The sequence below is a fragment of the Mauremys reevesii genome, linkage group 3 (genome assembly GCF_016161935.1).
Source record: "Mauremys reevesii isolate NIE-2019 linkage group 3, ASM1616193v1, whole genome shotgun sequence".
NCBI lineage: Eukaryota > Metazoa > Chordata > Testudines > Geoemydidae > Mauremys > Mauremys reevesii.
The window spans coordinates 46630836-46645324 of record NC_052625.1 but is presented as its reverse complement, the minus strand read 5'-3'; the positions used below and the strand labels follow the sequence as shown (position 1 = coordinate 46645324).

General features: G+C 38.0%; 1 protein-coding gene across 4 annotated transcripts in view; it reads right to left on the bottom strand.

Moving 5' to 3' along the window:
• Positions 1 to 1848: 1848 nt before the first annotated feature.
• EPRS1 (glutamyl-prolyl-tRNA synthetase 1) overlaps positions 1849 to 14489 on the bottom strand; it is a 61156-nt gene continuing 48515 nt past the window's right edge. For all 4 annotated transcript variants that reach the window (XM_039529634.1, XM_039529636.1, XM_039529635.1 and 1 more), the window contains 7 exons: positions 13878 to 14033; positions 13543 to 13740; positions 12869 to 13042; positions 8663 to 8823; positions 7225 to 7303; positions 3086 to 3150; positions 1849 to 2219 (listed from right to left, as the gene is read on the bottom strand). In XM_039529634.1, the coding sequence (XP_039385568.1) occupies positions 2069 to 2219; positions 3086 to 3150; positions 7225 to 7303; positions 8663 to 8823; positions 12869 to 13042; positions 13543 to 13740; positions 13878 to 14033 (984 nt within the window). In that variant the 3' untranslated portion in view covers positions 1849 to 2068. The remainder of the gene's footprint in view (positions 2220 to 3085; positions 3151 to 7224; positions 7304 to 8662; positions 8824 to 12868; positions 13043 to 13542; positions 13741 to 13877; positions 14034 to 14489) is intronic.

The following is a 14489-nucleotide window of genomic DNA, read 5'->3' as shown; positions in this document are numbered from 1 at the left end:
AGATATGAATTGTTGCATATGTCAAGATCAAATGTAACTTTAAAAATGATTCAACATAGGGTTGTGTGTTTTTTTTTGCAGAGGGGGAGGGATTTTGGAAATGGGATCGATACAAACACTTCAAAGAGCATAAGACAACCATTGACTGACAGGGATTAGGAAGAAACTTTGTTCTGAGCAGTTTACTCTGTAATTGTCCACATAAAAAAAAAAACCAACCCCAAACAACAAACTTGCCCTGAAACCTGGTGCTGACCACTATCAGAGACAATACTACACTAGATGTACCACTGATTTGATCTGATGTTGCAATTACTATGTTCACTTGAAAACTACTTACTATATATATTTATTTCTAGCTGATCCATTTTTAAGTTGAAACACAAATAGTACCCCATATCCCACTGATGCATGAAGCAGCACATGTCGTGACCATCTCCTGATTGCTATAATTCTGCAAAAACCAAAACCATGGGACTTGATTTCAAAGTTTTATCAGCACAATTTTCTCTTGAGCTGAGAACTTGTCAGATGTACTTGAAAGAGAGTTTTCCCACTGTTTGAAATAGTATGGAAGAAACAGTAATTGGTACATACATGTGCTTCTAGGAGGTTCAATAATACAGTGAGAAACCTGGCTGGTCTCCCATTAAAAAAGCCATTGTATTGTACTCAGTCATTCTGAATAAGAAAGACTAAATCACGGACTCACATGAAGTGAAAATAGCATTTCACTACCTTTTGAAAAGCTGAGAAGACTATAAAAGTTTGGGGATAAGGCTCTAAGTGAGTTTTGCATCTAAGATTGCCAGAGTTCACATTTTTGTGCATGAGAAATAACCCCAATCAATTTGGAACCCAGGAGACACACGCAGGAGACAAGCCTGTGGGAGGGTAAAACTCCACTTTAAGTTTGCTGAGTTTCTGTCTGATTCTCTCTCCAGGATGCTGGGTTTGGAAGCCAAGGCTGCCAAGGATTCACAGGAATGCAATGGACAAGCCCACTGAGCCTGTGCCATCTGAACTGCACTCCTAGCCATTGGCTAATTCCTCCTTCCCTCAGATATATCAGAGCCCTATGGTGAAGGGAAAGTGCACAGGAAACTGGTGCGAGAAGCAGTAAATGCCAAGTGGATTTTCACTCAGAGGTGTCAGAGCAGGGAGCATCTCGCTGGCTCCACTCACTCTTCACACCAAAGAACTGAACTCCAACCAACTTAAGACTGGAGACATGGCTTTCATGATCTCCAGAGCAACACGCTGTGGAGGTGGGGCTCATCCTATTACTCTGGTTTGGGGGCTTTGCTGACCCATGTTACTCCCTCTCTGCTTCATTCAAAGGACTTATACATGGGAGAGAGGAATGGAGGTAAAAACAGGATATTTGTGAGGGAACTTGCCAAAATATAAAACATGACAAAATATTCAACACTCAATACCATTGCATCTTCAAAGCACTTTACAAGGGTTAACATTCGTCAACCCTTGCAATACCACTGAGAGACAAGTAAACATCTCCAGTTTAGAGATTGAGTAACAGAAATTAAGTGTCTTGTTCAAAGCCAAGCACCTAGTAAATTAGTGGCAAGTATGGTTTAAAATTCTTAGCTGCCAGCCCTTTGCTATAACTAAACCGTTATCACTGTAAAATATACAAACACTCCATGGTGCAGAATAGTTTAACCATTACCCTTGTTTAGTTACATCATCTACAACACTTCAGGTTTTTCGTCACAACTCTGTGTTTTGTGTACATGAAAGCACACACTCCCTCCACAACCAAAAGAGAAACCAAGCAAAGAAAACCCAAATCTTTCCACTAAACACAAAAATAAAGATAGAACCATGTTATAGCTCACAATACGTATTTATTATTAGAGATGTTTACAGAAAATTCTGAGCAATACTGCTAGTCTAAGACTGACGACTGGGGTTTTTTATGGTTTCTTATGGCTTTGTTTTTTGAATTATTTAAAAAGTCACAAAACTGATAAGATCTGGGGAGATTTCAGTCTTATTAAAAAAAGTTGAGTTCAGAGATAAGGAACAAGGTGTTTTTGCTAGTAACTTAGTAACTACGACCAAAGAGGGTGTAGAACTTGGCGGGGTTCTTGCCACAGACACATTTTGCTCCATGCTTCAGCTCGCAGAGAGGTTTGAAGGGGATGCAGAGACTTTTTGCTCCCATGGACGGGGCACCAGGCTCAAGATCTTGATCCCTGAAACAGAAAGCAAATTTAATATTCTTAATTCCCAAAAGATTTACAAGAAAGAAATCTCACACACAGTGAGTACTTCATTGAGTAAAAACTTTGAGGCTAAGGGAGTAATAATGCTCTGTCTTGGAGTACAAGACCCGACCCAAAAGTGAGAATCCTATGAGGGTCTCTTTAAAGCAGTGATACTCAGACTGAGGCTCGCAAGCCGCAAGTGGCTCTTAAAATGTGCCTCCTGTGGGTCTTTGCAGCACGATATTAAAACATTGTGTGATTTAATTATTAACCAATCAGGATATTTTTACTACATTATTAACCAGGCTGTCCCTAGCCTCTGTTTGCCAGAAGCTGGGAATGGGCGACAGAGGATGGATCACTTGATGATTACCTGTTCTGTTCATTCCCTCTGGGGCACCTGGCATTGGCCACTCTTGGAAGACAGGATATTGGGCTAGATGGACCTTTAGTCTGACCCAGCATGGCTGTTCTTATATTCTAACCAATTGTAGTTGATAAAACAACAAAACTCTGTCAGCCATTTTGCTGTGAGAATAATTTACAGTAATATAATAAATGAAACTATGAATTCAAACTACTGTGGCTCTTTTGGATAATGTTGATTGATAATTTTGCTCCTGAACCACTGAAGTCTGAGTATCACTGCTCTAAAGAAATGTTACTTTCATGTTGTTTTATACTCAAGTATCAGAGGGGTAGCCGTGTTAGTCTGGATCTGTAAAAGCAACAAAGAATCCTGTGGCACCTTATAGACTAGAATACCCACTTCTTCAGATGCAAGTTTTATACTCAGATACCCAACTTGAAAGTTAAATGTAAGTTCTCTTAAATTCAACAGTTACATAGTTTACCTGGCAGTAGTTTTCTTGATCCAGTCCTCACACTCCATTTCCCCACAAAAGGGAATCTGCACAATCTGAAATGAAAGAAAGATGCAGAGTTTATACAGTGAAAGCAAAACAGGCATTATTTTAGGAGAGACTCACAAACCCTACCATTATAGGTCTAACACTTCAGACATTGAAGACCAGATTTTTGATAGTGCTCAGCACCCCAACAGGAATCAGATTTTCAAAAGAGCACAGTGGGAGTGGTTGAATGCGGAGCACTTTTGACAATCTGGCTGCATAATCATGCCTAAATAAGCTGGTAGGTGGAAAGCTCTTCTGAAAGTCGGACATCCTTTTATTGTAAAGCAGAATAGTTTACTTGCAGTCTAAAAACTCAGTTGACAAAGTTAGCTCATAGAATCAAAGAAATGTAGGGCTGCAAAGGACCTGAAGAGGTTATGTAGTCCAGCCCTCTGCCCCATTCTAAACCAGAAAGGTTCAGCTTAATGATAACCACAATCAAAGGTAAAATTAATACAGCTCAAAAGGGTTTTTATAGCCTTTTCATCCTGAAAATATACAGTGACAGTTGCCCCTTTGTAGTGAAATGCAGAACTCTAGTGTAAACTCACACCAGAATTTGAAGAGTGATGGTTGCTAGCTTATTAGAAATTTAGCAACAGGATATTTTCACATCTATGAAAAGGTGTCAAAAAATTTCTCTCTCCTTGCTCTGGATATGCAGGCTATTTTTTTTTTAAAAGAAAAAAAAAATCTCGATTCCCGTATCTCTATTGGATTACAGAGGAACACCTATTTACGTACTTTAAAGAAATGCTTTCCCAATGAAGTTTCCCGTTATAATTTTTAGGATCAGTGCTATACATTCCTATTTTCTGAGGAATAACATTATGAAGAGACTTTTTTCAGTATTTTCATTAAGGTAAAGAGAACTGTCACCAGCATATTTTCTTCTTACATAAACACTAAGAATGAACATCGGATATACAAGACAAGATATTAAGCACTTAGGCAATACAAGATGCAGTAAGCATATTGTTAAATCATCTTTAACCACTTCAGCCCACTTAAATTGTTCAGTATTTTTAAACTTAACCGGGGAGCAAATTTCTGTTTCAGAAGTATAACTGTTCTAGGTTTTCCAGGGATGTTTCACTTAATTTTTTCACTTCATGTACTTTAACAGAAGAAGTTAGGAAGTGTTACTGTAAAGCCAAGAAGATATTTTTAAAAGATTATGGAAAACCGAGGCAAAGACAACAGCTGAAAGTGAGTTGCTAAAAGGTCAAAAAGTCTTAAGTGCACATTTGCTCCATATACTCCTGTTCTCTTCTCCCTCCCTGCCCCCCCCCCCCCCCCAAGCCTAAATAAATTTGTTGGGCTGTGTTATGCAACAAACTTTCCTCTTTGGACAAAACTCCCATTTAGTCTTTGGGGAAATATAGATTTTTATTAGCTTTTTTCATTTTCTGCAATTTGGAGGAGGGACTAGTAAGTGTCTAATGTTAGTGCCTAATATTCTGTGCTTTTATTGATCTTTCTAGTTTGCTAAATGTGGGTTTTGTTTAAGTGCCGTTGTAGATCATTCATGCAGCTTTCATTAAACATTGCATGTAGTTATTACTTAAGTCCACATCTCAAAGATTTCATGGTCTAAGGGGTTAATAACACCAAATACAGGAAGACATGGAAAATCAGCTTTTAGACTGTGGTCAATACAACATAGTGAAGTTTTAATTAAGAGATTTGAATAAGAGGGTTTCCATGAAAAATTACTACATTTATATACATTACCTGCTTTGTACAATAACATACAAAAAAAGGACACAAACATTAATATATACGTGAGATGAAGTGCCTCAAACTTTTAATTCTTCAGATCCAGGTACTCAGATAAGAGCTTGTAACTTCAGAGGTAGAACGTTTCCTTTTCCAAATCAAAGATGTTCACTACACTGTTTATTTTCCATGTCATAAAGTGTAACTAGTTTAGCTGTTTTATTTACAAGTTTGAAATCTATGATCTAGTACTATTCCACATGCAGAGCTAGCTAGGTTAGTAATTTCTCATGGTGCTCTCCAGCATCTGCTTCTGAATAAATGAAGGAAGGTGGGGTGTTCAAGGTTGGACATTACTCCCTTCCCAGCTCATCTTCACAGAAGTAAGAGTTATTGTGATTTGGGGCTTTGACGTGGAAGGAAATGTCAGGAGATCCTGGTGAGCCTTTAATCCATAATGAGAGTTTGCTCACAATACAATGACGTTTTTTATATATTTGCTTTAAGCTGCATTTTTGCTTTATGGATTTTTTCCTTACCTTATTTTGTAACTAAGGCTATGTCTGTACTGCAGCCTATGTCGTCAAAACTTATGTCACTCAAGGATCTGAATATTCCATCTCTCTAGGCAGCAGAAATTACACCAACATAAGCATTCGTGTGCACAGTGCTGTGTCGGCGGGAGAGCTTCTCCTGTAGACATAGCTACTGCCTCTCGCGGAGGTGGGTTTTTTTTTTTTTTTTTTTTTTTAATGCTGATGGGAGAGCTCTCTCCTGTCAGCATAGTGTGTCTTCACCAGACGTGCTGCAGCTGTATTGGACAGCTCTGCCGCTGAAGGGCTGCACATTAGACATATCCTAAATTTACTACATCTCCCAACATTTTGGGAAAGCCTGCGTTTTTCACGTCTCTCCTTTGTTCTGTAGGCCACCAGAGGCCGAGGGTGGTTTTTAAAAGCATAAATTGATGTTGCATCAATATATAATAAAATAGTTGTGATTATTTGTGGGACAAAGAGGTCTTTATACCTAACATCAGGTAGGCCAAGCCAGCTTTGGAAAGGGTTTGCATTAGTGAAATGTTACTTCAGAACCAGCTGGTTGAGCGCAAAAATCTTTTTGAGAAGGTCCAAAATAACTTGATGTATATTTAGCTTCTGGGGTGATGGCAAGTCAGATTTTTTTTTTTTTTAAACCACCATATTTTGAGGGCAGAAATATATCCCAATCAAGGTCAGGGTCTCTATAGTGCTAGTTGCTGTACTGACACACAGAGTGAGACTCTTTGAAGAGTTTACAATCTAATTTAAGACAATATGCAAATGAGTTTGAGACACACAAATTACAAGAAAAAAGAATAAGGGGGTAGAGGGTGGTAAAAGTAATGCATGAGTTAGCTAATAATTTTGTTTTTTTCTATTCAACATAAATCCCACTGGCCCTGTACCACTCCCTTAAAGAACATGTTCAGCAAGAGCATATGGTCATTTTAAGAGTTGAGCCAACTTGGCACCCCACATTTTTTTAACAACCTTTTTTTCTTTTGTATTATTTCTCAGCTGAAGTCTTTCACCAACAGGGAATCTTAGTTGTTAACTAGATGGAGTCTTCAAGAACATTTATTCAAATGTTTTCACATGCTGGGAGATCTGGGTAATAGAACTTCAGGAATAGGATCTCCTTAAGTCAATCAATGGTAGTTCAATGTGCACCTCAACGGAAGAATAAAATATTTCTTAAACATTAGAAATACAGTCTTAATCGCTGATCTAAACTTCAATTGCTCCACCAAAACTAAAATTTTTCATAAGTTGCTAGTGCCCTTACAAGGGAATTTAATATAACTCAGTCCTGTTATATTATCAGTTATTCTGATGATCAATCTTAATTTCTTGATGCCCAGCACCTGTCAATGCACTCAATGGCTTCTGTTCAGGTTAGAAAGGCCAATTTTCATTGATGCAAGTAGTACGTACTTTGGACTTTTTTTTTTTTTAAACTATTTATAGGGGAATAATTATAGTATTTTATCTTAATCCGAATAAAAGATATTTGTATTAAGATCTGCTAAGGTCACTGCCTGCTGAAAAAACAGTACACTCATTTTAAATAAATGATGTTGTTTGACAACAGGTATGTAAAGTTGCTCTAATGCCTAAACATAATATTTTAAAGACTAGTAGAGTGGAAAATTTTAATCAAAACTGTGCTCTAGTATGCAGATAGCAACCAGAACTCCTGTAGCATTTGGGAAAGTTACAGTTTGTTGCCAACCTCTACATGAAAAGTTCCTCATGTATGAGCAAATTTGATTAAAACTTATACTTATTCAGACTTCAGTATATTCAGAACCTCCTTACCTTTCCTGCTTCAAGTTCTTTTTGAAAGTCTTCCATGTTATTGGCCACCACCATATGATTCGTTAGGTCTTCAAAAGCTCTAAGACAAAAAAATAAATTTAGTAAAGACAGACATGAGTATTCATCTTCTAAATGAAGTCACCATCTGAACCAACTGTGCCGAGCCACCAAACACCAAATTACAAGAGAAAAAAGTACAAATACGGAAGAAACTTCTTAATCAGGATATTCTTCTACAGCTTTTGTTCCCCAAAGAAGAAATTCTGATGAATTAAAAGACAACGCTCTCTTCAGGCTGTTGCAGTTCCATCACACTATTAGATAAGCCCAAAGGGTTGGGAGATGGCACTACTATTTGGTTTGCAACTGAGGTTAGTGTCTGAGTGAGTACAGCAGGGGCAGCTGCAATATGCTCAGCCTATACAGCTGGTGTGAAAAGAGCAAAATACTAGCCAAGAACAGGCAGGACAGCATGTCATATGTTTTCAGCATGTACCATGGTGTGAAGGGACTGAAAACTCTGGCAGAATCAGCAGGAGATGAAGCCACAGAAAAGTTAAGATCACCAACAGATCACCTCCGAGATGTGCCAGTGAAGTTGATTTCCTGGTTAAGACTGCTGTAATTGAGTGAAGGGTACTATAATAATGCTTGAAAGCTAAACCTAACTCTCAGGAATATCAAATCTCATTTACCTCTTTGGGAAGATAATTTTCTGACATTCAAACACCTTAGTCAATTGATACTCCAAATATAAACAGGTTTATATCATGGATGACCTTATAATGTCTTCAAATCAGAATAGCAGGACTGTCTTTACCACACTTGACAACCCTGCACCTCACATATACAGACCTCAAGAATATGAAAATCATATTCTTATGCATCACCTTATTACAGAGATTTTCCAGATGTAGTAACTACAGATACAATTTTCAAAAGGGCCTAAGTGATTTAAGAGCCTATGTACCAGTGAAAGTCAATATGATGTAGGTGCCAAAGTGTCACTCATTTTTGAAAATGGAACTTGGGTGCTTTTGAAAATTTTACCTTAGAGCTAGACTTAAGCACCAATATTATCGAAGAATTTTGGTTTTTTGAACAGATTCTAAAAGTCTTCCAGCACTACAATCCTGCATAGTATCACTGCATCAAAAAAGTACAGGGAGCTCCTTTTTAAATGTCAGTATCATATCATAAGATCTGAACTTGAAGGGTTGCTAACATTTGAAAATTCTATTTCACAGGCACATTTGGGAAACTTTTTGAGACAATCAGAATGAGCTTCTCAAACTGAAAAATGAAACAGTGCACAGAGAAGACTTGTCTTGATGACTTTCTCTCCAGTTAAATCTGAATATGAAGAAATCTCTTCTACAGTTAAACTAAAGTAATTTCAGTCACAGATGTCATATGATTTATTCCCTTGTAGACTAACTTGTTGTAAAGGTTAGCATGGATCGCCTCCAAAATGTGTCTGAGTTTATCCTCTGCCTCATGTTCAGCGAAGGCCAACTTCTGTCCTGTGTCTCTTCTGACAGCTACAAACTGACCGTTCTTCATATCTCGTGGTCCCACTTCAAGCCTGATGGGAACACCCTACAAGCAAAAATAATGCAATACAAAATTAGTGTAAACTGCAGAACCAGTCAGTCATTCTCAAAAGAGTGTAGTTCATCCACTAAGATGCTTTTTTCAGTATGGAGTCACTTGACACATGATTTTTATTTCTCTTTGTCTCGCTCTCATACAATCATATGATTAACAAGAGAATTGTTTTGCTGTCTTAATACCTGAAAAAATTCAGGATTGGGGCAAACCTAAAGCTGTACTGATTGTTTCGCCTTACCACAATACTACTGCAAGGTTTTTATGAACTCGAATTACGCTCATTTTATACTCCTCTGATAGCGTTTGAAACAGTAAACTTCTTTCATTTGGATGATTCCTTTCCAGGTGACACTATACATGTGAATAAAAGATGGCTACCTATGGGGAGTTCCCTAGAAAAGCTCCCAATCTTCTGCACGTCTCCTGGACTTAAGGTATTTAATTTTACTTATGTGTTTAAGCACACTGTTCTTCTATGGACTGTTGAAATGGAAGTTACAAAGGACCTGTTATAGCAGATTGCAATATTGTACAGTGCGGTATAATAAATAAAAGGTCAAATTAAGAGTCCTTTTCCTTAAACAAAAAATAAAAACAAAACAAAATGCTTTCAGTATGCTAAAATACATACAATATCCCTCCCAGCTAAGATCCCAAAACAATCTATTTAGATTTACATTTTCAGCAGCCAATCAAGAGGGAATAATTTTTGTGGATGTGGCTGTTTACTTAGCTAGCACAGGTGTTAGGCCTTTTCCTTTCTGAAAGAAATATAGATTCTCCCACAGCAAACAGAATTTTATTGTGTTCAAACAATGTTGTCATGATCAATAATGCAGTGGAATCACCACTTTGTTTTCAATTGCTGGAAGTTTGACCTCCTTGAGGGTAAAAGAAACTGAAAAAAGATGAGGATTAGAAAAACCTTTGCATACCCATGCCCAGACTGGGCTACCAGTGATGGTGGTGGGAAAGAGAATCTGGAAAAGAACTTTGCATATACTTGTTTATCCAAGCTCCTCTTTCACATGCAACCATCCTCACCCGTGAGCTGCACCTAATGATTATTTTTTCAGGTCGTTGTTGATTTAAGTGTTTGTTGTGTACACTGGCATGTCAACCATATTTAGACACTATTCTAACATAGCTAGAGTACAATTGACCTAATTACAGAGGATTGTTAAAATTACAATTAAATATAGGTTTACTAATTTATACCCAATATAACTCTTCAATAAATGATTTATTCTAATATTGGCCTGGCACAGAGTTTTAAAAAAGGTTCTTGAAAACAGCTTAACTAAATGTTAATACTGATGGTGGTAGAACACTTAAAGGCCTAAGAGAAGTTAATTACGAAATATTTCCATTGCTTCTTAAACCTTATGACAAAGGGCCTGTGACTTCTCATCTCCTTATACACACAGGGAAATGTTTACTTCTATTCCAAGCCAGATGTCAAGGTACCAAAATGCTATCAGCACCTGGCATCATATAAGCTTGTAACAATAATATTTTTTTTTCATCTACAAAATGCCATTTGAGATTCTGGGAGAATACCCAGTATCTCCACCTCTTTGCTCTCAGGCTGGTCTACACTACATACTTACTTCCATATACCTGCATTGCTCAGGTGTATGAAAAATCCACACTCCTGAGTTATGTAATTACACCGAACTTAACCCCACATGTAGACAGCACTATGTTGGTGAGAGAGCTTCTCCCAATGACATAGCTACCACTTCTTGCGGAGGTGGAGTTAAGCTGAAGGGAGAGCTCTCTCCCGTCGCCTTTGAGCATCTTCACCTGACGCACTGCAGCTGCGCCGATGTAAATTTGTAGTGTAGCTCTGCCTTAAGACTGATGCACCTCATTAGTAAGAGGCATGGAAATGGTCACATGCAGAGTCTGACTTAATGAAGAGCAGTGCTCAGCAAGTGGACGCTGCAAAGGGATTGAAGAAGCCACCATAGAAGCTACCTGCGACCTTCTCGCAGACTGAAGTCTCTTTGTGGGAGTCTCTCACACAGCTATTGTCAAAAAAATTTTCAGACTGTAAGGTCTTTAGGGCAGGAACTGTCTCCAAAAGTCTATAGGTGTCCAGTGCAACAGAGCAGCAAAGACATTTAGCACCTCTGGACACTACGTAATTATATAATATTAAACAAGTCAGCAAGTTGGCATCCTCCAGAACCTCAGAAGTCTCACTTGGAATTTAAAACTAAATATAACGCTGCCCTCTCCCCGAAAAAAACACACACGTTTCCTTTCTAGTTTGTTCATGGTGAAAAGCACTTCTTACCCTGTGAACTTAGTGGGGTTAAGCAAAATAAGTGCTGTTTTCCCGTAAATCACAGCCTTAACATCATACCATTTTCATATTGTAATATATTCTGACAAAAAAGTTCTCTCTAGGATAGCAAGCTAATGCACTGGGCTGTCTTCTCTGGATACTGAGGTTGAAATTCTATCATATTTTGCAAACGAAAAGAGAGACTATCACCAAACAATTTGGTATAAGTAGCAGATCTCTGTTTAAGAGGTGTCAGACTGGAATGGCATAAGTTTTGTAGAAGTCAAAAGAGGTCTATAAACAAAGTTGTGTGTGAAAGCTCACAGTGCCTGCCTATATCACACCAGGCTCAAGTCAGCACAAATTCCCCTCAATTTTGTGAGCAAAAAATTCAAACACTTAAAAATAGAAGTATTTATGAATCTTGTTTCATTACTGCAACTATAAGACGGGGGGAAATGGATTCCATACTGGGAGCACAAACACTCAAATATTAAGTCTCTTACTTCTCAAAATGGCTCTGGAGTCGTATTTTAGACCGACATTTTTCATGACATTTTTGGTTGCACTTATGAATCATTTATAAAGGATTTATAAACAGATTTTTAAGCGTATCAGAAGGTATTATAATAGATGATTGTAAGCCAAGGTAGTAATCAACCTATTGCCTCTGTTGGGCTCTCTGTAACAATTAACTGTTTATTATAACCCTAATCTATTAACCTTTAACACACTAAGAAATGGAGCTTTAGGATAAAGTGTGACATTTTCACTCTTTAGGTGCAATGCAAGATTTTTTTCAAGACTCTTTGGACTGCACAGGAGGTTTCTACATCATCTTATACTGAAGTTTGGCATTTGAACATTTACACAAACATCCAACTCTAATGCCATAGAGCCCCATTTTGTCTTACTGTAATTTCTCATCACTTTCTGTATAGTGTAATGTACATTTTATTTAATCGCGTTCTTGATACTTGGTCTGCTTTATTCTCTTCACTTTTCAGATATCTTGTTTTATATGCAGTTTCTCTGTTTTCCTGAGGACTGAAGCTACTTTTAACCATAGTATTTGAGTGATGAAGTAGTTGCCTTTCTGATAAATAAAAAGCGTTCTTTATTTAGTGGTACCATGCAAGACCATCTTGTATTTTCCATTCTGCTCAACTAGGATATCAGTAGCTAGTGTTACTCTTGGTGGAATTTTACAAATGTGCAATGCAGAGTTTTACAGAAATTAATGTTTTTTGCACAGAATTTCCTTTCCCCCCACAGAAATGGGCTGCAGTACTGCTGGCCGCAACTAGGGACCGCTGGACCCAGCAAAGCCCAGGTCACACATAGAAGAGAGTGCCAGAGGGAGAAGGAGAGAGCTAGAGTGTTCAACAGCTGCAGTCCCCCTCACACCCTTAAGGAAGGAGGTGGCAGTGCAAAACAAACTCTGTGCAAGCCTGGGACCCAGCATCAGGCTGTTTCTCCCTCTGGATCCTGGGCTCTGAGGGGTAGGGGAGCAGGTGTCTGGGCTGGCAGGGCCCATGGATGGGCTCAGGGAGGGGACGGGTGTCTGGGATAGAGGACGCCCTGGGGCTGGTTTTGGTGGGGGAGGGGTGGTGGTGATTCATGCTGTATCAACAACAATTGACCATTTTTCAATGGACTTTAGACAGAAAATATTTGCCTGCAGAGAATACAAAAAAGTCCACATGAACATACATTAAGATCTACTGAAAAGAAATTTACCTTAAGCTCCCAGTGATTGAACTTCCAACCAGGTGAATAGTTGTCTCTTAAGTCAGCACGAACGCGGACATTGACACGGAGCAGCCTTTTAAGATATTCATTACATTTCTTCATCAGTGCCTCTTTGTCCTCTTCAGAAAGAGAATTTGTGATGCCACAAGGAATAATTACAACCTGTGACATGACACAAGTAAAAAGAAAGAGATACATACAGTAATGGAAAAAGTTGTTCCCAATTATTGTAATGTACCATACCAAAAATACCAAAAGAATCAACCTTAAAGTGTTGAGTTGAGGATGTGGAATGTTTAAGGAAATAGTGTTGTGGTGCTAAATCTGGTTAATGTCTTTCGAAACCCCTATTTAAGAAACTTTTTCACCAAGTATTACAAATAATCTAATTTTGGGTAGATACACAAGCTATAGCTTCTAAATTTTCTATCACAAGTAATATAACTCGAGAACCAACCTGATAACTCTTACTGATTGCATACACAATGCTCTACAAGTATTATTTTCAGTACCCCTACATTAAAAAGAGTTCTTTTCATCAGGCATCCAATAGAAAATATTGATTAATCCCATTGCAAGACAGGAAAGGACAAGAGGTGAGGTTGTTTGATTGAGGTAAAGTTACGCCATCTAAACCAATTAGACAAGTCATTTTTACACACCTGAACACAAGCTACCCGAGGTGGTAGCACCAAGCCCATATTATCTCCATGGATCAATGTCATCACACCAATGGTCCGAGTTGAAATGCCCCAAGAGTTTTGATAGGCGAACTGTTTTTCTCCTGGTATCTTGGGATCTTCAAATACGATCTCAAACATTTTTGAAAAATTCTGCCCCAGATGGTGCGATGTTGCTCCCTAAAACAGACACATATAGAAGAAGTCTCTGCTCAATAGAAATTTACACTGACTGCTAAGTGTAAGGTCAGCAACAACCCTTTTTGCTGTCCTTTCTTTCAAAAATAGTGAAAAAAAATTTATGTATTAATATATACCTGGATAGCTCTTCCACTGGCAGATACATATGCTTCCACAGTGGTTGTATAGTCTCCACCTGCAAACTTCTCTTTTTCAGTTTTTCTTCCTTTCACAATAGGTATTGCCAGGAGTTCTTCGTACACCCGAGCATAGAGATTAAGAATCTGCAATACCTATGATTAAAACCTTTAAGTTACTTCAGTGATCTGGATTTACTGAGTTACTCTTCAAACATGTTCTAAATCCAAAATATTGCTGAATGGCGTGACTGGCCTACACCTGAACATAAAAACCTGAACATCTTACTTGTCTTTTTTCTTCAAATAAGACTAAAGAGCAATGTTATTTTTACTCATTTTGAGGTTTTGTAGATGTTTTCTGTAAAACAAATATTTAAGCCTAGAAACCATTAAACAAAAAGGGTCATTATTACACAGGTGTCAGTCGGACTCCATATGTGATTAAGTGCAAAACAAATCAAAACAGGGATTCAAACCTTGTTATATTTGAAGATACGGCATATCATCCCTGTTTGTGCACGCAATGTATATTGAAAACTGAAAAGTCAATCTATTAACTAGTTTGTCAGTTATAATTCATTATAAGTTGATCCTTTAAGAAAGTGAGAA